General features: G+C 35.6%; 1 protein-coding gene across 1 annotated transcript in view; it reads right to left on the reverse strand.

Annotated features, from left to right (window-relative positions):
• The window catches only part of LOC110372475 (otoferlin), a 117094-nt gene that overhangs the window by 23216 nt on the left and 66279 nt on the right, over window positions 1-27599 (reverse strand). Inside the window, exons 4-8 of the mRNA XM_021329223.3 lie at window positions 26621-26973; window positions 24673-24936; window positions 23735-23921; window positions 22855-22917; window positions 2172-2256 (exon numbers count right to left, since the gene is read on the reverse strand). Coding sequence (XP_021184898.3) covers window positions 2172-2256; window positions 22855-22917; window positions 23735-23921; window positions 24673-24936; window positions 26621-26973 — 952 coding nt within the window. The remainder of the gene's footprint in view (window positions 1-2171; window positions 2257-22854; window positions 22918-23734; window positions 23922-24672; window positions 24937-26620; window positions 26974-27599) is intronic.

The following is a 27599-nucleotide window of genomic DNA, read 5'->3' on the forward strand; positions in this document are numbered from 1 at the left end:
GGAACTGATATGTGCACAGGCTAGCACAGGTGTTCGTTCCCAGACCCCCAGTTCTATTTGCTTACCTCACATACGTGGCATATACCTACTTCTATAAATTTTCTTTTCACAATAGGCATGGCGAATGAACAAAAGAAATTACTCCGTCTTTTAGATAATCCTAAAACAATGGACACGTATTTTTTCTTTTCTCTCACAAACAGATAACAAGGACGATACGACACAATTGAATTTTGTGTCAATTTTGAGCACTATGTAGACGTGACGTCACGAGCCCCAATACTCAATCTTTGTTGCGTTATATCTTGGTAAATATTATGACTAATTAGAATCACTATTTTTGAGCCTATCATAACGCCTATATATACTGTCATGTTTTATGATTTTACTGTCCTGTCGCGTCGAGTTATTACTTATTGCGCATTTCTTGTTACAAGACAAAATGCCCGTTGTACTCAAGGGGCGACGTGGCATATAAATTCTATGTAATATATAACGCGGGAGCTCCAAAGTCCATTACGATGTACGCTCAAATCATACAAATGTTTAAACCCTCTGGGAATGCTTGAAGCTTCAATATAACAATAATAATATGCTACAGTCTGTTTTTCCATCGAAACGGGTATATATTTATAATTCGTTACCCTGTTTCCTCTTTTCATTGTTTCATTGAAATAAAATATTTGAAGGTGGTTAATAAAATAAATATTGGAAAATTTATACTGTTAATAAATAGTTGCGGTTTATTTTCATTGTTTCCAAATGAGTGGGAACGTACGAGATTGAATATTAACAAAAGTTTTGTGTGGACAGCTGTTTGTGATTTTGAGATTCATTGCAGAAATATTTTCATTGGAAATATGAAAAACATTTTGCTTGAAAATATTGCAATTCTACTTATTATTGAACAATGCTCGCATTAAAGTACTTGCTTGATTGCTTGGTTGCCTACAATCATCATCTGCCTAGCCTTTTCCTAACTATGTTGGAGTCGGCTTGCAGTCTAACCGAATGCAGCTGAGTACCAATGCTTTACAATGAGTGACTGCCTATCTGACCACCTCAACCCAGTTACCCGGGCAACCCAATACCCCAAGGTAATACTGGTTGTCAGTCCTTCTGGCTTCTGACTACTCCTCTCTTAGTCTTCAAGTGTAATGTGAATAATACTCGCATTAAACTACTTACTTTGTTACCCGTACTATAAAATAAAATACCATATGGTATACTGTATGTGCATTACTTAATACAGTATATTGGCTAAGAGTTGTATGAGTGAGCGATGACAATTTGACGCGCGATAAATGATGGATGTATAGACAAAAACACATTTGCAAATCGCTTCGAAAAAAAGTAGAATTTGTTGGATATATTTTTCTTGGATCACACTTGGTAGGTTTTGTAATAAGTGGTAATGTAAACAAGGATGAATAACCGATATTTTTAGTAATTTCAGGACCTTACGGTGGGTTGAGTCCAGTTACGAAAGGCTAGAATTTTTTTCAATACTAAAAATTACTTTTGTGAAATAATCAAGTTCATTGGCTATATATTATTATTATAGCTATATTATTTTATTTATATTTATGATATGAATAAAAGGAGAATCCTTTCAAAATAGATCCTCATTTGTGATAGAAGTCGGTTAAGTAGGCATCTAGCAGAACTTAAAACAATATAATATGTATTATATTCAAAAAGAAACGCAATAACCTTACATGTAGATTTATAAGGTTAGAATATAATTTTAACCTCAATACGAGCGGCTGTAAACTCAGAATGACGGTCGTAAAACGTTACGTAAAAACCGTCAAAATATAAAATATTTTTATAAAACTGACGGAACTACGTATAACAACAATAATCGAGAAATATTGTATCTTCCATTTACAGGGATAAACCTGACGCCTTGAAAATTACAAGGTCAAAGGTCAAAAGGATTTTAGGAAATCCTCAATTATTAAACAACCCTGAAATGCTAAGATTAATATCGCATTTTATAGGAAACCTAACTATGAAGCTAGTTCCTTTTTTCCACCAATAGAACTGTTCAAAATCATTACGCTGTGAAAATTGAGCAATCCTATTGGTCGAAATCGGAGACATCTATAACTATGTTACATGAAAAGTATGCAAGCGAATTTGAACTCTAAATTCAAGGAGCTACGTACCAGGTTGGCTCCACACGGTGGCTACATCCAGCTTGAAGTTGCCCAGGAGTTTGTTGGCTCGCAGTATGTTGCGAGATTGCAGCACCTGAAACAATCCTTACGATGCATGGCGTTCGCAACATAAGCCTTAAAATGTACCAACATGGTCCAACATGTACCAACATGGTCCAACATGTACCAACATGGACCAACATGGACCAACAAGTACAAAGTTGTACTAACATCATGAAACCATCTATAGCGCAATATACTTTAGGATAAGGATATGATTCATTTTTATGTTGGTACTACTGAAATTTTGAATGCTTGGCAGTTGACATTCGCTTGGAGTTAACAGGTAAATAAACAAATGAATAAAAATGACAGCGTGGTAAATGTTTTAATGGTATAATAATATGGGTTTTTTATCTGTGGGATGTGGAGTTATGTGTTAAATTTTATTCCGATCGGCGATATTTTTTATTTCGATAAAAACGTAAAAAATGTAAAACCACAGACCAGAGAGAAAAACCCCTAAAAATTAAAAGATTTTCCGTATATCCCATTGTTTTCCTTACTTCTATCAAAAAGGTTGTGTTGTACGAACATTTTTCTTTATCATCATCCCTATTTATTATTGTGTTTGTTTTAACAAGAGGCAGCAAGAGGGTATTTTAACAATGCGTGCCCTATCAGGGAAAACCGCCTTTTATCAGTCCTTTGAACCGCCTAACGAGAGCCTCATAAAATATTTGTTGAGTACTTCAAACTTTTCTCATAGGTCAATGACATTAAGTACCTAGCATATGAATACTAACAAGAAAAAGTTTTGATGTTATAATGATACGTTTATTTGATATGTCCTTTGACCTTGAACCTTGTGAGAACCTCGTAAGGTTATAGTTATAATAGGTACTCTTGATATATGTATACCTACGTCCGTACATATTAGTTTAATGCCATGCTCTTAGGTTGGATATGCAGGATATATTCTTCAGGTATCTCGTTATTTCGTCATGCCAACGAAATCAAATAATCCTTTCTATTCCGCTGAATCAAGCTTGCATTATCCGTAAATGCAGTCTCCCCCATCTACTGCAATGCTCGTAATATTGAAAAGAAGGTAACATTTACAAACCCGATAGATAAGACTCGTGAGATAAATTACAGATTACTTATAAAATCTTGAACTTTCTACAGGCTGGAACGCAGGGTAAATATATGCTTCAGAGTACCTCTTTGTTATTTTGTCATGCCAACGAAATCAAAGATCCTTTCTATTCCGCTAAATCAAAGCTAGCTTGCATTATCCGTAAATGCAGTCTCCCCCATCTACTGCAATGCTCGTAATATTGAAAGGAAGAATATACCTTAAATCCAATGCATAAAACTAGTGAAATAAATGACAGATTTCTCTACTCTCCAGGTACAGTTGTTTCTCCCACAGGAGATATTAGGCGATGTACGCGACCCAAACGATCCATCATCGGCTTTCATTGACAGTTGTCTTGACAATCATGATATATCGCTCCCTATGCATTCCTAAGCTGATATTTTACAGTTTTTAGTTCGATTTTTTGGTTATTTTGTAGTCTGACTGTAGTGACGTTTGATGTTGCATCGATCATGATTTTGCAATGTGCCAACATGTGGTACAATGATGCATGGTACAAAAATTGCCAGGTCTTTTGTAAGTGTACCGCTCTGGTTCTCGAAAATATACACCCTCTTCCGTCTTTTTTTTAAATTTCTTTTCAACAAAAACAAAAGAATGTTTCCTTAAACAAGTGAATCGTGATCTAAAGATTACTTTGGGCGATGAAATGATGAGGTTCCTTACGTAGTTAGATACCATAACTGCCTTGAGGAAACCATGGCTGATGGCTTGTGGAAACTTGTAACATGTACTCCGTAGCCGAACTCACCAAACTCTAAACTTTAATTATGATTCCTTGGTTCTATATCTGGAATATTCTCTTAACAACGGAACTTAGAAAAGTAAAATAATGACATAGAAAAAGAATAACTTTTGAATTAATTGGACTTTTGATTAGAAAACTTCTGGACAATTAATTTACAAGAACACGTGACGTCATTGGACAATAATATCCTATTTGGGTCGTCAAGTCGGGTAAGAAGCGTTTACACAAGAAATAAACGTTGTTTTATCAGAGTAAACTAAGATATTGGTTAAAGGAACACTTAACCGGCTCTCAGCCGTTCTCATCGCGTCCAATGAAAGCCAGTCGAGTTACTAGCTTAAGCAAATTGACAATGCCGCTCGCCGTCTTTACCTGGCGCCAGTAGCTTGCACAAAGTAAACGGGGCTTCAATTAAATCATTAGGTAACTGGAATCTACTGCCCCGTCCAGTACGGGACTATAATCTGTGACTAGAGTGCGTTTGTAATCAAATCATGGAAGGTGCCTGTCTTTCTACTTTTTAGCGCTTGATGACAGCCTACTTATTTTTCAAAAAAAAAAAAAAAAACTATGGGCGTCGGCTTCCAGTATAAACTGTATGCAACTGAGTACCAGTGTTTTACAAGGAGCAACTGCCTATCTGACCTCCTCAACCCAGTTACCTGGGCAATCCATTACCAGATTGACTGGTTGTCAGACTTACATGCTTATTCTGACTATCCGTAACGACACCCAAAGATGTTAAAAAGACATCCGGGACCAGGACCTACAGTTTATCGTAAACTCATACTTATTTCCAGCATATATTTCACGTCACTACCGCAACTAGGTATCGAATATCGGTGTACAATAACGAGCTGCGGTATGCGAGGTCGGATCTCAAAGACAATGGCGACCAACTTATTGGAAAACAATCAAAGGGGAAGGTATGAACGCCGAGTGTCTGGTAGACGAGATTCAGTTGGATCTACAGGTAACTGCGACAATGGTTATTGTGGCTTGGTTATGTATGGGTGTTGATGCTCTTTTGTGGAGTCTGAGAGATATATGAATACTATGTTGCATGCGTTGTCAAGTTGTGGGCGTTGACTGCATTAGTTATGGTGACATACCACCAAATTTGTGCGCACACAGATTAAATTTTGGTCTCGAACAATCAAATAAGTTTTCAGTCCGTCTCATACTGGCCAAATACCTGCTTGTTGTTATTACCGCACTTTCTTTCATCCTTACACTGCCCAAACCAACTATCGACCTGCTAAAAGTTTGCAGTTTTAAGCGCTAATGAAAAAAAAACCATTCGCAAAGCTTAGTTTATCAAAGTCAAACCACTTACCTACACTATAAAATTTACAGCAGTTCTACTAAGCCGCATAATTAATTTGCGAAGTGAAATAACTTATAAAGTACGTTCGTCCTAGCTGGTTAATTAAGTGGCTTAAGCAACATTACTTAGAAGAACGTCAATTTGTTTCACGACATCGTTTTGCTTTCACAACTTATGTTAATGTTAACAAGAAAATGTGGGGAGAGTGGAAACCGAAAGTGTGGGTACTGGCGTTCAAAATACGCAGGCACTATTTTTTTTTTGGTATTTTATTCAGTCAGAGATGTCCTTACTATTTCAATGTCAAATGCTGCCAAAAACTTAGGTACTATTATTTGGACCTAAGACTAATATAATAATTTACATTTATAGAGATATAAAACATTCAAGTTGTCGTTCTGAAATTATTCGTTGAAGACGCTTGAAAATTGAAAAAGCTAGCGACATTTAAAATATTTAATGTACCTAGCCGTCTATAAATACTAATACTGTCTTACTGTCTAAATAAATTACTGTCATCTTAAGTATTCAATTTTTAACTCCTCCTAGGAGAAATCAAGAGTGCCTAAAAGTTACTAAGCAAGCGCGCTTGGTGAAAGGCAAGACAATAGTTAAAAGTGATCTATACTTCTATACTATTTGCTTTGTTTGTTTGTGCCATAAAAGTTTCGAAACTAATGAACAGATTTTACAAATTCTTCTTTGATTTTAAAGATTCTTTCCCGAGTAACATGTACTATATTTTATCCCGGAGTGGGGGCAGTAGTTCCCACGGACCGCGAGTGAATCCGCGCGAGGCTAGTCGTGAACAAAAAAATTACAAACGATATTGCTTTTTTATTAGCAGCATTTTTCTATCATACAGCTAGCATTTTTCTCCTAGTTCATGATAAACAGATACTCTGCGCTCAGATGCGACGCGCGATAAACTATGGACGATATGGCGGTTCGAGCACAATTGCTTCCTTGAGAAATCGAACGAAGCAAGTATCTTAGAACCGTGACCCATGGGAGAAATGTATGGTGAATGGATTCTATGTATGGAATAATACAGAAGAAAATTAATAAATGATTGTGTAAGTTTCTTGTCCAAACATTACAATATTTAGGAAAAATATAAAGCTGATATAAATGCAATCGAAATGATGTGTAACATGCATAAAACAGTCAGGGACCTGGATAAAAATTGACACTTAAAATCGTGTCTAGGGTACTATAAATCTCCATATTCTCTGAATAGCTTCAATTATATCGGTGTGAAAACATAACAAAATCACTTTATGATCTATTTACAAATACCTATTTAGTAAGAAATGCTCAACAAGTATCAATCACAGATTACCCTCGAGGCTGTCCACTCTTTTTTGTACCAAAGTTAGTAAAAGTTTCATCTTGACGAGACTGATACCAGTCAACAAATACTTGAAGATTAACCACGCTCACGATAGGCTCAGGAGACGAGGAATGTTCTCAAAGAAACTACAGAAAAATAGGTCAATAGACCAAGTTTGTAAGCTGTTTTGGGCCGTATAAATCCAGTAAATTATTTCATGAGGCGCTGGGAATTGAGAGGAGTCGGTTTGGACGTCAGATGGACACTGGGGAGTAAGGCGGGTGCATAAACAATGAATACGCTTCAAGGACTTTTGAGGGTTGTGTAAAGTTATCAAAAAGTTTTGTTGGAATATCATCAAATGGGTCCAGTATTGTTTGTGTATACTCTGAGGTGTGGTTAACACAGGACTTGTTTTTTTTTTGTATTAAACATGTTAGTGTAAATAAAACAAATGAAATAATATGCTACATGACATCTCTTTTAACTATAGTAATAAGGTAAAATTACATAAATGAACGTTCAGAAAAATTATGATATTTAGGTATAATATAACATTGTCTTAATTACGGGTTGCCATCTGGATAATACAAATAGTAATATACTTTTGCTCCTAAAACTTATAGGTACATATATCTACAAATATAATTATTATTACATGATCAGGTTATATTATTTTACCGCAATATAAGCATTGTTCCGAATCATACCCGTGTTACCAGGGTCCCTTTGAAGGATCCCGGGTATACACTGCCCCGGGCAAAACATCCAGTTGTGACGTACCGAGGGTAATCAGAGTTTAATTAGCTTTACAATATTAGCTCAATATTGATGGACTTTGTGGAAATATGTAGTTAATTAAATGCAGATTTAGACTAGATTGAAAGGTGGTAAATTTAATTTAAAGTGGCCTGCCTTTCAAGAATGAGTGTGCGGGTTTGATTTTAGGCAAGTGCCAATGTAACTTGTCTAAGTTACATGTACTTAGGTATTGTGTTAGTGTATCTTGGACAATAATAACTTAGTAAAGCTAAAGGAAATTATCTAGAGGAAACGTGGACTTAAAATTCTGAAATCACAAATCTGTCTTGAGCAAGCGTGGTGACTGACGCATTCCTTCTCTGTATAAGAAGAGGCCTATGTCTTGTAGTGAGACAGTAAAAAGGCAGATGATGATGAAAAGATACTATAATGCCTAGGTAAAACTTACTTCAGACATAAAATAAGTAATATAAGGTAAAGTATTCCTGTAATAGTGCTTTATATCTCCCGGCTGGACAATAAACCGTAACATTGACGCCTCCACAGAGACATGTAATTCCTTGTTATTCCATACTTATGATATGAAATGCTAATGTTATGGACATAATCAAACTTTTAACGTAGTCGTAAATATTCGAACGTTATTGTCTTAACGAGGACTTAACCCTTGTTTGCGTAAATCTGGTTTACTGATGATATAAACGTCTGGTTTTTATAGAGTAATTAGACTTTGCTGAAAGGCTAGGTATTTGTTGTATTTCGCTTTTGTAGGAAGTAAAGCTTATTATGGTCCTAAAACGACTCAAAATTACTGTATATGCTTTTCGGTTTTAAATAATGTAGCCAGTATGACACTACATACATACGAAGTAAATGATATTATTCGAAAAATATAAAATAAATACTTTGAAGAAACTTTTTTTTGCTATCTCTTGACAAAGCGTAGCGTCTATTTCTGTGTCATGTCATGGCGGAAAAATTCTAAACAACATAAAAATATGATTCTAAAATCTGTGGGAAATGTGTAAAATGAAGCGTTGACGTCACGGGTAGGCAGAAGTCATGTAATTTTAATGATGACAGGCCGACTGAGGCTGACCCACTTTTGCCACGTACAATGTTCCTGTACACTTCGTGCCAGGAAACAGACCCAGTTTGCGTTTGTTATCACGGTTTTTATACATATCGGTGTGGTTTAGTTTTTTGCAGGAAGTGTAGGAAGATTTTCTTGTGTTTGTGAGGGAGTTGAGATCAAGGTTTCGGTAATGTTGCTGATTTAGATGGTTTGTTGTCATTGTAACTGATTTTAACGTTTTCTTGGTTTAGAAGCGCTTTATTGTTTTTATAGTTATTAGTAAGTGTACGAGTTAGATTTGTTTAGCTTTTAGGAGTTTTGTTACAGTTATTTTATAGTGGGTTACACCATTAACTTTCACGATTACCGAACCATTTTAATTTGTATTTGAAACCACCGATCTGACCAATGGGCGGTAAGTAGGTACACGGCTGGTTATGATTTGGTTATCGTCATAGTTAAATAGAGCAACTGGATCTTAGTGTGTCCTACACGCATTATAAAACAAACTTTTACCCATCTACATTCTTTAACAAATACATTACCGTAACTGACTCAAGTGAAGCAACAACAGCAAAGTTTAACAAGATACCGAGTACAGTTAGCGCACTTGTACAGAATACCGACATTTTGTGACTGGTACTGAAGTATGCAAGTTAGCTTGTTCGTGTACAGCTCAGGTGAATGTGTTCAAGTCTAGTTTCTACAACATTTTGAACATTTCGCCTGCATTATGTCTTGGCCAGGGATAGCGAACGTACGGACGTTCCTTGTGGTACATGGCGTGTACATTTTGAACATGATTTTGTAGCTAAAATTTGGTAGAAGCTTTAAGCTAAAGAGCTTAATTCACGTATACGTTGGCTATTAAAATCATCATCATCACAATATTTTAAGCCTTAAGAAGTGCACAACTGAAAAAAGGCTTCAACCATTAATTTTAGATTTATAGAATGCGGAAAAACCTATAAACTTTTTACCATGAAGCCGTGTTCCGCTGTCATCGTATTTTTAAACTGAATTTTTCACGTAGCCCGAAGGTTATCTATCCATGGTTGTGAATTTAAACAAGCTACATGAGTGCACCGTCAGCTAACGGAAGAAATTGTATGCTAACTACATTTCTTGTAAGTTAACGTTAGATGTTTCAGCGCCTGTTGCTTTTGTTTATAATATTAATCGTATACACAAAACGCAGACTGCGCAGACGTCTGACAGTTGGTATGTTATAAGTATGTTGGTATGGTTGGTATGTCTTTTTAAAGAATATCGTAGATCCAATCAAAGTTTTTAGTCGGTCAATTACTTGACCCTTGTAAATTGTGTACTATCTTATGTACATCTTCATAGGTACTGATTTAAGAGAAGTATCGGTCGACAAAAAGTTGCAATGTGCTCGTACTCTGAAGGTTGCATTATCATGATCTGCCTAGCTCTTATGAAGCAGCCGTGAAATCGCCTTCCATTGGTCAAGTGCGCGATTTGACAACTTAAAAAAGCTCCTATAACTTTTTTACTACTATATTTTTATACTTTAGGTACATATTTACATGACGTAAAAAAAGCCTTATTTATACATATATACAACTAAAAAATGGCATCAAAAAACTTAAAATAGTTCGGTTATCGTCATAGCTAAATGATACAATTCACCGTTAGTATGTAGTTTCGGTTATCCAATTCTGTAGGTTTTAAAAAGTTCTATGGCAGAGTTGTGCAATGGTTTAGTTTTAGTTTGCACTCACCACTCTCCTTGTTTTTGTTGAGTGTTTGATTTCAGTGAGGTTTTCAAAACAGTTTCGTTTTCAGCCATGTTTGCTTTAAGTTTTTTTTATTGTTTCAGGTTTTTATTTTCATTCGATTGTTGAGAATCAATATTCTTAAAAAAATCACACACAATGTAAACAAGCAACATTACAATTACAAATTAAAAATACATAATATTTTAACGAAAATAATGTTTAACTACAACTCCAAAACTAAATTCAAAATTGTTAACTAAATTATTTTCTACAACTGAAAATTGTTGTTCCAGTCTAAATCAATATTATTGCAGTAAGTTAAACAGAGAGTTAGATCAAAGGTAGACGTTTGCAAAGCCAATCGCCCGGGGACTGCGTCAACCACATCAAAGAAGGTACAGCTTTGAGACTGTTGGGTCACAAATAACTAGAATAAGTTTTATTGAAGAAAATCTGACTTTGAACGAATTTATTGTAATTTTGCAAGTTTATTGATATTGTTCACTGAAATTACTGAAAAGAAACTCCAAGATACTGTTGAATGAATTATTAATTCATGAATAGGCCCTATATGCCCATTATTGTCACATCATCATCTGACTAGCTTTTTCCCCGACAACATAGTTATATTGCTTTCGGCTTTTTCACATGCATCAGACAATTATTTAGATAGTTTCATACGTTTTTTCAAATACAAAATTTATTTAACACTTTCTTTTATTTATAAATTTATAAATAAAAGAAAGTGTTAAAATAACTTGTTCTGTATTTCTGCGCTTTCATGAATTATAATGTTGCATTCTCTAAGGTCACTTTTGTTTCACTTAACAACTTTGACTTGACACTTTGAGATATTGTTCCAAGAATTAACTTTACACATTAACAGCCAGTTTCTTCATCAAAAGTAAAAGTCAAAGTAATGTCTAAAGTAAAGGTAACGGTCAAATTCATTTTTTCTATTAGTTTTGCTGTCACTTTAGCCTTGAAAAAACGAATTTGACCGTTACTTTTACTTTAGACATTACTTTGACTTTTACTTTTGATGAAGAAACTGGCCGTAAGTCACAAGTCTTATTTAACTTATTTTATTATCGCGCAGTATAAGAACATCAAAAAACCTTTTCAAAAAATTCAAAAATGTAAGTTCAGTTGTATTCAAAGAAGTCCTGCTATTCTGAGGGTCGTGTTAAATTAACTTCTTAACCAAGTTAGCACCGACAGCTTCAGTTACAAAGCCTTCGCCGCGAGAGCCTTCAAACTTTCTCCAAGTACAACTTAGCCTTACAGTTTTGATACCTGACTTACTAGACATTTCAGTTTTCACCGAGGATTTATTTAGGCTCAAACTCGTCTACAAGACTAATCTTCTAATTGAAATCTTTAATTAGAAGGAGCTACATTTATCAAATATGGTAAGAACGTTAAACTTCTATCTTTTGTTAAAAGGATTGGAGGAACTTGGTAATAATGCGAGTGAATACTTAGCTGGCTTCATTATTACTTTATACTTTAATCAAAATAATGAGTAACTAGGAACAACAGTGTATGAAAATGTAAATTGCAAACTAATCTTACTTCTACGTAAGTTAAAAGCGCATTTAACTTTACAAATCAAAGTTAGATGATAAGTCTTAACGACTTTCTGATTTGCACCGTCGTAGCGTTTGCTACGAGGCCGCGTAGTCTTTGTAGCAAGCCACAAGTCGGCGTGGCACGCGTAGCATCATTACGAGTTGAGAACATGTTTTGTCTTTCGTAGCGTGATTAATTGCGAAGAACAACTTGTACTGCGTCAGTGTTCTTCGCAATGAGTTTCGCTAATGACAATAAGTTGTAAGAACACAAATTATACTAAAACATGCCAAAGCTTTTGATGTAATTTTTTCAAAGAGATTTTCTACATTTCAATATCCTGATTATATAATGTTACATGTTTTCTGCGAGTGACAGTATAAAGAAACGGTAATTTAAAAAATAAATGACTGGATATTTTGCCTTTCATAATTTTGTCGACAATGTGTCGCTCGAGTAGGTTTTACTCGTGCGTTCAATATAATTAATATGCACGTTTTTTTATGTCACACGCACTAGGCTTAATATTACTCATTATGACGCTATTTAAGTAATATTTTAATTTTCAACCAGCTTTTCATTACTACGTAACAAAGTTATCTTCGACAAAGTTCATCCCAACTTACCGCTATTGTTATTACAATGACATACAATTATTATCGTTCCAATAATAAGAAACGAGAAAGAACCTTGCCTTATTACAAATACGAACAATTATAATATTTAGAAATATAATAAAGACACATTTGCCATTAAAACTACACATCAGTTCATTGTTAGGCTGCTCGCCCATTTCCGATAATCGGTGATATGATTTTTGTAGGTAAAAATAGAACACTCTGATATCAATAGTGCAAAGCACACGTCACAAAAGTCGGTCCGATTATATGTTCTACAAAATGTCTGACTCGGGAAATAGCATGCACCTTAGTACACAAAGAACTGGCTAGCAAATAAAAAAGCTCAATGGCGAGTCCAATCAATTAAAAAAGCGTATCGAGGGCTCAATAACGAGCCCCTATGGTTTACCCCCATGTTCAAAAGGTTTCCATTGTTGAAGTTTTCTCATTCTATTTGCTCAGGAATTGGGTCGCCGGTATTGGCACTTCCACACTTCGCCACAGATTTAGGAGTGCAGTGGAACCACATTCAGGCAGGTCTAGTAATCCCCAATAGAGAATGGTTATTATAAAACCCTTGCATTCGAAAGGGGATTAATCTACGCTTCCGTGAAAATGAAATGTAGGAGTAGGTATTAGTGGATTGGGTCTTGACATGTGTAAGCTTTTAATCTCAATGATGTTCAATTTTGAAATGAAATATCGACGAATTCATTTTAGAATTCAGTGCTGAAGAACAAAGAAAAAGTAACAATAAGGGTAGTTTCATATCATATGAAAGATCGTCGCGTATTATCAGTCGTGTAACGCCAAAACAGGCAAATATAAGGTGAAACTTTAAATCTTTCACACCTAACCGATGATACGTTAATACGCCGACCATAATGTGCATTTATGATACGACTCGACGCATTTTCTACCAGATGTGAATCTTCCCTAAAGGACAAAGAAAAAAGTTACAATAAGATAGTCTTGCAACTACGGTTTCATAATTAAACTACAACGATAGCCAAATTATATGCCAGATAATAGTTACGTATAACCCTCCATAATAATTTACTAACATACAAAGTCAAACACACAGAAATGTCTGGTTTGCAGTCACAACAAAAGTTCACTTGCCTCTGAATAATCATACAGCCAGCATTTAGCATGAACCACCCGAGATACCAGGCCAAAAATAATACAGTCTGTTGGTTTAAATTAAAATGTAAAAAATGAGAGCGGAGAACCGCCACCCGAATTTTCCATTACAACCTTAGTACCCGCATACAGTCGACTAAACAGTTGGCCAACAGTTGTCTTGATACTAGGCACAATTTTTTTTAAAGAAAATCTTGATTGCCCTCATAGTTTTTAGTGGGACTGATACCAGTTAAACACTTGCCGTCTTACCACAAAAACTTTTAAACATCAGTTTAAGACTTGTCTAAAAAATGTCAGATTATGACGTTGACATATGGTTCATTTTGCAGCTACAATTTTTTTAGACCAGTGTAAAACAGATGTTTAAGTTTTTGTAGTAAGGCCATTGATCTTTGTAATGTGCGTACTACCATTCATCTTCATACTGAATTAAGAGCCAACAAAATATCAGCCGACTAAAAGTTTGCAGTGTGCTGCTCTAAGCATTTTTCATTTTCGTAATAAAACCATAGAGAATTTTCGAGTCATGTATTCTTGCTGTCTATGTTATTCACGTTCATTTAATACCCTTTGAGCGCTTGACATAAGTAGTTTTGTAGAATATTCGTTTAAGTTTCATTGTGAAAGTCTCACATAACAATGTTAGCTTCTTCTAGAAGTAAATACAGGAATTACGTGAAAAGCTGCTCGCTTGTAAGCTGCCAACTTAAAACATTTATTGTTGTATAAAACACACGTATATTTTATTCGTTTTGAGCTGTATTTTATTTCTTCTATTGTCAGTTTTATTACGCTTTCCATTCGTGCAATTAGTATCGAGTTCACAACTCGTTTCTTTCGGACATTTGCACCTTCTCTATTGAATTTATCAATTGGAAAAGGTTTTGCAGTATACAGGATTATTAAATTATATATATGGTTGTTTAATCTCACAAAGCAACATTCAGATTGTACAGATTTGTTTGTTAATCAGTCTGTCTGCATTAATTTATCCCGATCACCCAGGAGGGTTATTCAAATGTAATTTACCCGTACAAAATAATGTGGCAAATATTTATGAACCTGATTCAAATCTTATTTTAAGGCTACCTAATCATTTTCGTTTTTTTATGGGATGATAAAATCCATGTGTGACTTGAATAAGTTTAATGGAAATATGTAAGAAAAATGATTATGTCTATTGCCGAGAAGACATCCTATTTGTGAAACAGAAATGGAATATTTAATGCAGCCCTTATGAAAGGTACGAAAGGTCTTTTCAAAGCCGTGGTTTGTGTATTTCTTTGAATAATAATTCTCGGATTTATTTCGAAGGGTCAACTGGATGCTGTGAAGTTTAATCAAACAAGTTATGTAATAATTTTCTCTTCTCAATTATTGGGAAACAACCAAAACCGAGTAGATTACAGTTTTTCAGCCAATACAACGAAATACTAATCCTTTTGATACTAAAATAGAAATGTATTTAATTTTACAAAACGCACACACTAGATTACAAAAAAGCAAAAATACAGAGCGAAAAATTCTGCAATTTTTATTCCGAATCAAATGTTAGTTAGAAAAAGCAAAATAAAATATCAGTTTTTATTTGAAATTCATTGAAACATGAATGTTGAAGTAGTCGATTTAATTTCCGAGTATTGTCAAGCGATTGCTCAATGTGCTTTCGAGGAAGGCTGGCCTATATTTTGGACAATGAGCATTGTCGCACAACGTGACAGGACAGTCACAGTTTTGGACACGCTACCCATTTGCAGTAAATTGGACAACTTATTTTTAAGTTCATTTATGTAATGGGGGTTTTGCAAGGTCAACTGTTTTTAGTGAATGAAATGATACTTTATTTTGAGAAAAGGAAGGAAAAATTTAAAAAATAATGCTACAAAAGTTATAATACTTGTACTTGTACGTTTATGTCCAAGGAAAAAAAATAATTTATTTCAGTTGCAGTAATCTGCAAAAATGTTTTTCTTTCATGCTATTTCGCAGGTTCCAAGTTAAAATGCGGGCGAACAAAAAGGACCTCAAAACAACACACGGAAACCTACGTAGTGTAAAATTTGTTCGTAACAAAATGCAAAAAGTTGAATGATAACATTTCAGTGAGCATCCTATCTAAACTTGCTGTAAAGGGCGCATTTCCCCTCGGCGATGTACAAAGTTATGAAAACACAATTTTTTCCTTTATTGGCAAGTAAAAAAGTAAAAAGTTGAAGGATTTATGTCCGCCTCTCACTTGTTTCGCGAGCGATTACTTTACTTTATAAAATAATTGTCTTTTTGTAGCTTTTAAATGAATTTGAGATACTTTTTTTGTTTTATAGTGTGTTTATCCTACTGTTTGTTGTCTTTGCTAAGTTAATAATAACAACATTGCTACTAAATATTATTCGTTTCGCAAATAATATAACAATGAGGTTTAATAGTAACAGGTAAACTTGAGTCTGCAGTTTTAGGCCAATTTCCAAATATATTTCATCAAAAACTGTAAAATCGGTATATTTGAAATTCTCTGTGTTAAAATGTTTTCCACGTTTTAGCATTGAGTTTGCAAACGACACGTAACGGAAGGCTGTAGTTGTATTTATATTTCTGGTTTGACGTTTAACATTTTTGACGCCTATCCAACCTTTTTGTTTGTTTCAAATGACGCGAGTTCAATACCGAAGCCTTTTATGTGTGCTATTACAAGAAACTGTATTATTTTGTGTGTAGTTTTTACCACATTTTTAGAGTTCCGTGCCCAAAAGGTAAAACGGGACCCTATTGTTTTCGCTCCTCTGTCCGTCCGTCCGTCTGTATCTCATGAACCTCTAGTTAGAGAGTTGGAATTTTCACAGATGATGTATTTTTGTTGCCGCTATAACAACAAATACTGAAAACTAGAATAAAATAAATATTTTTGAGGGCACGGACAAAAAAAACACGTTTGTTGTATGGGTATACAACAAACGTTTTATAAATAATGGTACAGAACCCTTCGTGCGCGAGTCCGACTCGCACTTGGCCGGTTTTTTTGCCTTTCTTTATTGAAAATGTTACACTTCAAAGTTAAAATGCAAGGAGCTTTACAAAAGATACGCAACAAGTGCTAGAAGTTGCCGCTAACACTATTTCTCACCCTTACTCATATTACAAGTTTGAAACCTTACGTACTTTTATTATTGTAGGTTAAACGAAGTAGTTCGCGCAACATGCCTGTTGAACATATATGAAACAGCTCATAAGGTTTCTAGTATACTTGAAGTATAGTCATAATTTCACGGCGAATATCAAAACCGTAGAGCGATGTTACTGAAGATAATTTAATATTGATTATTTGGGTGTAAAGGTGAGAAATGCCGACGTTTGGCTTATCTTATTCAGAAGGTTAGACTCGGTTAACCATTGCTCTAAATATTAACTTTGATTAGATTGTATTCAGTTCAAAAATTTTTAATAAAGAGTTTGATCACTTTACAACAAAATAATTTTTGGTTCTTTCGTAACTCAGTAGCCTCATTCTTGAGACAGCAAGGTATATGAAATTAAGCTATGTAATTAAATTAAATCGACGACCTCAATGACGCAATGGTCACCATGCTGGACTGCCGAACCTGAGGTCCCGGGTTCGATTCCCGGTTCGGTCGACATTTGTGTGATGAGCATGCTTGTTGGCCGTGGTCTGGGTGTTTCAATATGTAATATGTGCGGCTGCTGAGCACGAGGTCTCGGGTTCGATTCCCGAGTCGGGCCGAAATCGCTTTGTGGGTTTTAGAAGACTTTCACAAAGCAGCCCGGAGCCTGGAAGTTGGTGATTGATACACCCGTGCATCGGAGAGCACGTAAATGTCGGTCCTGCGCCTGATCTCTCTCCGGTCGTGTCGGATTACCGTCCCATCGGGCTATGAGAGTGAAGGAATAGGGAGTGCACCTGTGTCTGCGCAAATGCTCGTGCACTATACTTAATATCTCCTGCGTAGTTGGCTAATCTCCTTACATGAGAACAGCCGCCGTAGCCGATAATCGGCTAGGAGGACATCATCATCATGTATTTATAAATATGTGTAGCTATATGTAGTTTGTCAGTTGTGTTAGCACCCATAAGACAAGTTAATTACATAATAACTGACCGTGGGGCTAACCGACCGTGTGTGAAAAGGTGTCCCGACATTATTATTTATTTACAAATATACTATACATAGGTTACGTTTATAAGAAACAGCGAGACGAACGGGACAGTGTGACTAATATAATCAGTTTCTGCACATTATTTCCTAAGTTCAAAACATGAAAACTGAAAACAATATGATATCTAAGATACGTTACTTTCCCATCTTCAAAAGGCTTATATCTTGCGTCATATTGTGGGGTTCCTGATATAGATAGTTATTTCTTAATCTCGCGAGGTCCCTGTGAAATATAACCCGGTGAAGTGTAATATCGTACAACGGTAAGTAGCGGTATTTTTCTTACAAGTTTAATGTCTTATAGTGGCGTGGTTTTGTACTAACGACAATAAAACATTGATTTTGACTGAAAACCTATTTAGGCATTTAAGTCCGTCTGGCTTTAACAAGCTAATTTTTATGCGTAACACAGACCATCACGTTCGTTTATTCAGTTCAAATCAATATACATTTATTTAAAATACACTGAAAAACTGCAGTTTGTGGAATTTTGGAAAAATTGCGGATTTGGTAAACATAAGGCAGACCCCAAAGTCATGAAAATTACTGTTGGGCCATTTTTTCCTGTCCATACTATTCAATTCAGGTTTTCTTTGATCTTCTTCTTACTTATTTTGGGAACAATTTACGATCAATGTTCACAATTTTAAAAAATATATTTAGACTTATCTAAGCGTCCAATTCAGTATCAAAATATCCCATATCTGGTACATACCAGCTACATAGCTCAAACCTAATAATCTATCTACTTGAGCCAGTACACTTACGGCCATTGAATCGGGACCACTCGGAAGATCTATGAACGAAATAAGATCTTGAAGTTATGAATGCTCAACCTTGCTCTGCTAGATCGAGCATTTGATTGATATCTGTGATTGCAGAGCGCGAATAATACTGGGAGATACTCTTATTATTATTTTCAGGAATCATTTATTTTTATAAGTTACTACCAAGCGCACGCGGCTTCGCCCGCGTAGAGTTCGGTTATATCGCGTTTCTAAGAGAATTCTTCAAAAGTCCGGGATCAAACTATCCTATGTTCGTTATCAAGGTCAGCTCTATCTCTGTGCCAAATTTTATTAAAATCAGTTCAGTGGTGAAAGCGTAACAGACGGTCAGACAGACAAACAGAGTTACTTTTGCATTTATAATATTAGTAGGGATTTCTTGAGATCATATACTTATATAGAGGTATACTGACCTCATATACTTAAAGTTATGTTAAGGATCTCTGTTTTAGACAGAGATCCTTAACATAACTTTCATCACCACATAAGCGTTAAAATATAGCTATAAGTATTGCAATCTATAGTTATTTGTTCACTGACTAAATTACCTACTGTAACCGGGAGCTCGGTTCGCCCTAATTACTCGAAATTCGTCTTCCTTACGTTGTGTTGTTATTACTCAATATTTGCTAAGAAACACCAAGTCGCTTATTTACGCTTCACAATAACAAGGACAATAGGTCCCCAGCAATTATCAAAATACAGCAATATCATCACTGCATTGTTTCTAAGATTCGCTCAGTAAAGGTACGCATTCAAGCTTGGAGTAAGACGCTTGAATATTGCCTAATTCCACATCTCATTTATAAGAATTACACCCTAAGTAGTAGCATTTTAGACTGGTTATTATAAACTCTATAACTCAAGACATAAAGTTCATAATGCCTTGACAATATGTCGCAAAAAAAAACACTCATCTAAAATACGCCAATTAAAATATTATGTTATAATCAACGTAAAAACTCAATTTTACTTCGCGCAATAATTTGGCTTCTCTAGTCTTTAGTGCTCGTAAAATACGTCTCAACATTCGTTGTTTTGTTTTCAATGTTAGCAGCCTGTACTTTAAAAGAAGCCTTAGTACTGTAGTATTAAATTTCATTTTCCTATGCTTCAAGTTTTCAGAAAGGGGAAAGGATTCAGTCAGGTTTAATTTCAATGAAAACTTCTTGATTCAGAAGCCAATTTCATAAAAATTCAAGTCTATTACTTTAATATATTTTTGTAGTATTAGTGATGACACGTGCCTACATTTCAGCTAGCAAGTTAATAAATATAATGATAAGAGGAAAAGCCTCGAGTTCTGGTGTCGAGTAAATATGTAAACATTGGACAAGAATATTAAGCCACATAATTTATGAGATTATCCTGTTTCTCATGTTTTCTTGGGTTTATTTATTATATAATTATTTATGTTGTTATTCAGAAGCATAATCATCTGCCTAGCCTTTTTCCAACTATGTTGTGGTCGGCTTCCAGTCTGACCGGATGCAGCTGAGGACCAGTGTTTTACATGAAGTAAAAAATTTGATTGGCTTTTAATTATGTCAAAAATACAAAAAAGATCTTTTTACGACCATTTACATTTTGATATTAATGATTTGAAATACTATGTTTACAGAACACTACTAACTTTATTTATTATCTAGTTATGTTCATTAATTAACTATAATGGTGGCCTTTCACAAAAAAATAGTTACCTATTCATTAACAAATATGAATAAAACATACGATAGCTGTGTACATTAATATGTTTTACGAGTAATTTATAAATAATTGAGTTATTCCGAAATGTCAGGTGTTTAATAATATTTAGGCGTGATGGCAAATTAATCGTCGGTTTATCTGCGGGAAATTGGGCCGTCCAATATCCAGGAGATTTATATAAGCCACCCTTCAGCCTGTAGCCGGTATTGGCTGAATTTAGAGGTAATTGAATCAAAATAAACTAAGCTTGGAATAAGCCTAGATTATTGTAATGATGAAGACCTATTTTTGGAGAAACTCATTAATAACCTATCTGTTATTTTTGTTTATGTAGGTAGATAATGTAGTTAGCTGGTACCAGCTAGTACCTACCTACGAATGTTCCTTGACGTCAAACAGTGAATATTAAGGAAAAGAGAAAATATGTGGAACAAATCTATTTATCTAGGTATTTAGCACATATAATAAATCTGTAAAATAATAACAAGAAAATAATAATCCTTACGTCACAATCAGTTACTAGATTGACGATTCACGAAGCATTATTGTAATTTTCTTTTCATTCTGTGTCACCGCGATCTAGATCGCTTTGATTTTCATAATAAATGCAGCAGATGCTATTATGTGCAGTTACAAAGTGGGTCAAAATGACGGCAAAATCAACAACTTGTGAACAGTCAACACACGAGTATCATTTACAATGTACAAATCATAAGAATATCGACAGAAAATTGCACTTAATTGTACTGTCGGCCAATTTCCCCGTTTGTCAAGAGAATTACAAGTCCTTAAGACTTGTTAAGTGCATTTTAAGTAACTAAGTGGACCATTATCATCGTTGACAAGAAATTATGGAAATTATCGAACCGACAGTTGTGGCCCATTATCTAGCTATTATGTTATTTCTTATTCTTGGGCTCGAACAGCTTGTGGCAAGTCAAAGGGATCGATGGATCATTAAGTTAAGTATCTTGTAATAAGGTTCTTTCTTTCAGAAGCCACTATAAATAGGTCCCGGCTGTCGTTTTCACATCTTTGGCTGTTGTTACGGGTAATCATAAGCCAGTAAGACTGTAAACCAGTCTTGCCTAGGGGTATTGAGTAGCCCGGATAACTGGGTTGAGGAGGTCAGATAGGCAGTCGCTCCTTGTAAAACGCAGATTCCCCGTTGCAGTTGGTTAGACTGGAAGCCGACTCCTACATAGTTGGGAAAAGGCTATTCAGATGATGATGTTTAATGAAGCCATTTGGTAAATCCATTAATAAAGTCAAGAAGTTGAGTGAAAGTTTTTATAATGAATGGATTAAATAGTTATGTAGTTAGTGTGGTATAACGAATGGTTGTTAATTGCCCTCTTTAATAACAGTCTTAATTAATGGGCGGTTATTTAGTTATTATCCAGCTATTACTCATGAAATGTACCCTGTATTTTTATGAAGGGAAGTTTACTTTCTTTTATTTTAATTTGTATATATTTTAAATAGAAAGGTTGTCTTTTTCAAATATTTTATTTAGACTGAAAGGTCTTAAGTATTTGTATATAACGGTTTTTACTTAGTACTTATGCCATATCTAAACTTATGGATACTTACGCATGTTATATGTACTCATCAACTATTAGGAAAATAACAAAAAAGGGAACTATATAGGTACCGGTAACTTATCTTCCCAAATTGACATAAAAACTGCCTTGAACAAACATTTCATTTTACCGGAAAACCGTCACAGGTCACATAAATCAAATAATGACAAATGTACGGACATAACGGGGAAAAAATATTTCGACTATCCTCCAAGGTCGTTGGAATACAAAATGGCTACGTTTTGCCGAATAATTAATGCGTTCCGCGATGAAATTAGGCTGGCACACAAATTGGTCAATGAATTCTTAATACTGCTATGTCAATAGCTTAGTGCGAAAGTGGCCCACCTTTTGTTATCTAAGAGAAGAATTTTGAAAAGAAATGAAATCGTTTATTTTTCAAGTAGGACATTACATCACTTTTACGTCATTTTAAGAACGCTGAGGTCGGTGGCATTTCCTCACTGACTGATCCCTGAGAAGAAACGCCGAAACAAACTCAAGGGTCATAGTCTCTATCTAATAATATTATTTTATGTGTGTTTTCACGAGAGAAATGATGATAAAGTTTGTATGAAGAATACAATTCTTAGATCTCAGCTTAGCGATGTTACACAAGACATAAGTTACAAGAACATTATTTATTATTACGAAGTTGTAAGTACCTACTTAGGTACATAATTCTATAAAGTCAAACATGATAAAACCTTAAGAATGGCCGTAGCACTTCTAATGTTTGCTACGACGCTAGGTACTACGTAGCACGAGCTTAAAAATTCTTTCAGTGAATTCATTATTTTACATTTTAACCACGCTGTCATTAATATTCATATGTACAGAAAACGCAAGCGTTAATCTAAATATTTAAGCTATAATTAAGTTCTCAGCAAGTATATTCGCGGTGCGCTTAAAAACCGTCGCTTGTAAGAAGTATTTATTTAAGTAAAAAATAACTTACCGACAGTGTGATGATCTTATCGAACAGCATTATCGGCGGCATGTGGAAGTCGAACACGAAGTACTGGGGACAAGAATATTTTATTTTAATTCAGTAATTAAAACAAAACACATTTATCTACCTAGAATTTATCGAAATAAGTTTGTGTTTTTGGTTCAGTATCTTGTGGTTTATTGTCTACATTGATGCAGTTAATCACCAGGTTTTTTTTTAATTCGAAGCGACTGCCAATTTGACCTAATATATTACTCTATCTATTCAATAAAATAACTTTTTTTTAGTTATAAACAGTTCAGCCAATTTACCGTGACATATTCTCAGGTCGAGCTACTTTCACACCTATGAGGTTCTCTAAAGATGTTTCCGTCATATGGCTAATAAATCTAAAACCTAGCAAGTATCTTCTACAATAGATAGTACGGTAAGAAACAGGTATAATGTTGTGAAAGTAACTCCTGAACAAAGGCTCTATAGAGCTACTTGATATTGTTCGCTGCCTGCTCACTTGTTAACCCAATACCGGTTTCCTTTCTCGATACCCGTGGCTTTTATATGTATTAATGTTATATTCTCTTTACAAACATCCTGTACATGAAAGTGGTCAGGAATTTGATCTTTGGTTCGACGTACAAGTTGACCATTTTTAAGTGGAGGTGCGGTTATCGGCATAACTAGTATAAATGCACTCAGAAGTTAGGTGCAAGTCGACATTAAGTTTGGTGTGAATACACCCTCATCTACATCGATGTTGAGATACTTAGAGAGTGTACCAACAAAGATATAGGCCATTAAAATATTCATTACAAGTGCTACACACAACTGAGTTAAGAGTGACAGATGATTCTACTATCAACCAATGTTATAGCAAAAGCAACCTTACCTCATTGTAATAAGGGCAATTAGTGCTCTCCTTGACGCTAGTATATTTTCGAACGTCTCCGACTTGCACGCAGACCACAGGGTCCATGTTGAGGCCGGCCAGCTGGCGGGCTTCGATGACCGTGACGCACACTTGGAAGTCGGCGGCTTTCAGAGCCGAGGGGCAACCGGTGTCGATGACTGCACGCCTAGAGAGCGAATGAGAGATAATTGAAACTATGACCAAGAACAATAGTTTAAAAAGCTAAAAAACACGCTTGTTATGTATTGTCATCAGAACTTAGAGCGTGTGCAAAATGTCATCTTAATCGAAGACCGGGAAGTGGGTTAAATTATGATTCCAAGATTTTCTTACATAATATAATAGGTACAAGTGAAACTAATACTTTAAAATCGTGTTAAAAAGGGTTGAGAAAATCTAAGGTAAGACTTGAAAAAGTGCGGTGAACAGTCATAGTATCACGTATGTATGTATTTCTCAAAATAACTAACTATATACTGATCCTACAATATGAGTACAAGACCACATTTTGTAATCAAGTTTCCAGAATTTGGTGGCTAAACAGAAATTCCCATAAGACACGCCCCAATAAAACTTTGGCGAACTCAGAAATAGAACTACCGACACTTGGCCAATTATATTTATAACTAATTTAACATGTGTGCATGGCCACTTTGAAATTTACTGTCAGTCCCGTTTTACATCAAAGCTACTGAACTAACTTAAATGAAATATGGTACTCATAATAGTGTGCAGCCTGAAAAAGGACAAAGGCTACTTTTTACGCAAGTGTGGGAAATAGTACCCTCGGGACGAGGGCGGAATCGCGGGGAACACTTCTTAAAAACATATCTAGAGTTCTTCCTGCACCATTCAGTGTGAATTTCAAAACAAAACAATTAGAACTAGTTTATGGTAAAACCATGGTTAATACTTACAGCTTCTTAAACTTCGGCGTGTCAGTAGGTGAATGAACATCGACTAACACTTCATCAGATGATACAGAAATCTGGCTCGTGGGGCGATCTGGCTCCGAGGAAGGTCCAGGAGTATCCAGTAGACCCTGCTCCTCATCACTGCTGCCGCGGCTAGGCCGAACCTTGCCGATGCGCATAAAAGTCTTGACTGTCTTCAGAGTTGAAGGTCTTTTGCGCTCTGGCAACTCAACCAGAGCCTTCTCACTGCCGAGGGTGAAGCCACGTCTAGAACAAAGAATAGTATGAAATAACTACAGATTTTAATATAAGAGTCGGAACACCTTTTCACACACGGTCGGTAATGATAAGTTATTAATTAACTTGTGTTATGGGTGCTAACACATACAGCTACATAATATGTCATTACATTTATTATAACACCCGGACCACGACCAACAAGCATGCTCTCACACAAATGTCGACCGAACCGGGAATCGAACCCGGGACCTCAGGCTCGGCAGTCAGGCATTAACTGCCTTCCTACAGATCGTAAACATCTGTTGAACATTCGTCTAAAATAATTGTGGCTGCAAAACGGACCTTATTTCAACGTCATAATTTGTCATTTTTTTACACAATTGTTCAACAGACGTTTAAAAGTTTTTGCGGTACGACGGCAAGATTTTAGTCTAGTTTTTAGGTCAGGTGGTTCTGTCCTGTAGTTTGTAGGTCCCAATTAAGCGCTCATACACTTGAGAGTACGGATTCGATCCACACATTTCAGTTCAGCTCTCGAGTGTTCTCAAACCGTCAAAAAAGAGCAAACAGATTTCAGTCTACGTCAGTACTCACTGGATATCCGAGTTTCCAAATCTACATATGACATTTGGCAATAGGATTGTGTAGGTGCGAGAACAACACCATTCATAAATAATACTGGGCCTTATTAATATTCCGATGGCGTTTGAACCCCATGAATTAATACACGAATAGGAACATTGATACAAACGAACCCACGAACACGCAGATTGTGGTATTCATTACTAATTGAGTGTGGGTTTACAACCAAATAGTAGCAAATTAAAAGGCAACACATATTTTGTATTAATATTCAAAAGTCGTACGAAAACAGAGGGTCATCATTATTCATGGCGTGCACGGTGTTGTTACAAAATTCAGGTGACAATTTATTTTTAACTACAACGTTACAGGAAGTAGTAATATCATTTTAATGTGAACGAAAATACACTACAATATAGTTCATAATATTATGTTGATTTTGTTCATCATCATCCTCCTGCCCTTATTAAAATTTTATTTGTGTTAATTTTGCTATGAAATATGTACAATTAAAGATTAAACGATTCCGCCATTCACTATTCACATTGACCGAGGGATATAGGGATTCATTGTTTCTATAATAAAGATTTTAAACATTTTGTCACAAGTTTGAAGTAAAGAACTGACTTCTGAATACTACAGGCCGTTTATTCTAAATCCTGAGAGAGTCTGGAACCAGTCTGTAAGGATCGGGGCACAACGGCACTACGAACGTAAATTACGAATGCTCTATGACGTCACCAGTCCTAACATAAACCTCGGATTTATTGTACATTCGCAGCCAAAGAACATCAGCTCGAAGTAGTCCATAAACAGTATGTATTATACTTATTGAAATAGTAGTAAGATTGTGAAATAGTTTGTAAATGGTTAGGAAGTTACACCTGCTGCGATCATATCCCGAGCCTTTTTCCCAATTATGTTGGGATCGGCTTTCAGGTTATCGGATGCAGCTGAGTACCTTCGTTTAACATAGAGCGACTGAATATCTGACCTCCTAAACCCGGTTACCCAATCCACCCGATAAGACCCCATTAGCCAGATTTACTGGCTTCAGACTACCCGTAACGACTGCCTAGGATGTTAAAATACACCTACATTATATGTGTGTGAAAAGAAAGTATCTTACCTGAGGAATCGCTTCCCAGCGGTCTTCAGCTTATGAGCTCGTGTCTCTTCCAAGAAATCCATATCAAGTGCCTGCTCCTTATTACGCAGAGACTGTTCAAGAGTCTCTATATTCCTCTGAACGTCCTCCAGGACATTGTCCTCTGAATCTTTAGGAGATAATCCAGTCAGAGAGCCCCTGGAAGACCCAGGGGTTGAGTGGTAGCCAGCAGCTCCGTGGATAGGAACTGGTGCTGATCCTTGCACTGGTATGTTGTGAGAGGACCCCTTCAAGGAGCTGGTCTCACCACGAAAGAGTTCTTCTTTCAAAATTCCGGTGGGTGGAGTGTAGTACACTTCCATGTCCACAAAGACCTGGGAAAAAGAGACTTATTGTTAAAGATGCAAGGTTGGATTTTAGTTGAAAATGCGGTAGTAGTTTCAATAGTGCCTCGGTTATTAAAGTCTTAGAATATTTTCTAAAATGCAAACGAGCTGTTATTATGCTAGTTTAGTAAACACCTCAGGAAATGCAACAGATGGCGTGTTTCCAACACAAACACTAGATAATTGAATGCCGACCTAGTGGGTTGATACTGAGCACCCAAACTATCTTCGAACAAACAACGTTCTATAATAACAGAGCGAAATTGATTTTGAACTAAGTAGCACTTGAGACATTATGAGAAAATATTCAAGAGCTCAATTATAAAAGAACATAAGTAGTTTTATTTTTATCCTATTCTTTACACAAATATGTATATCTAATAGGCTGCCCACATACGTCTGAAAACGAGAGCTTTTAGTAGGAGAAAAATAAAAAACAATAGTGCAACGCAGACGTCCTACAAAAAACAGTTAGAAAAACCTAGTATCTGTCCCGACTATCTGTCCTTTAAAAAGTCTGACATGGGGGCGAAGCTATATTTACAGCTTTCAAAAAAGTGTCCTCGCTAACAAAATCTGTTACAATAATTACGTTATTATGACAAATTATCTGA

The sequence above is a fragment of the Helicoverpa armigera genome, chromosome 1 (genome assembly GCF_030705265.1).
Source record: "Helicoverpa armigera isolate CAAS_96S chromosome 1, ASM3070526v1, whole genome shotgun sequence".
NCBI classification, from domain to species: domain Eukaryota; kingdom Metazoa; phylum Arthropoda; class Insecta; order Lepidoptera; family Noctuidae; genus Helicoverpa; species Helicoverpa armigera.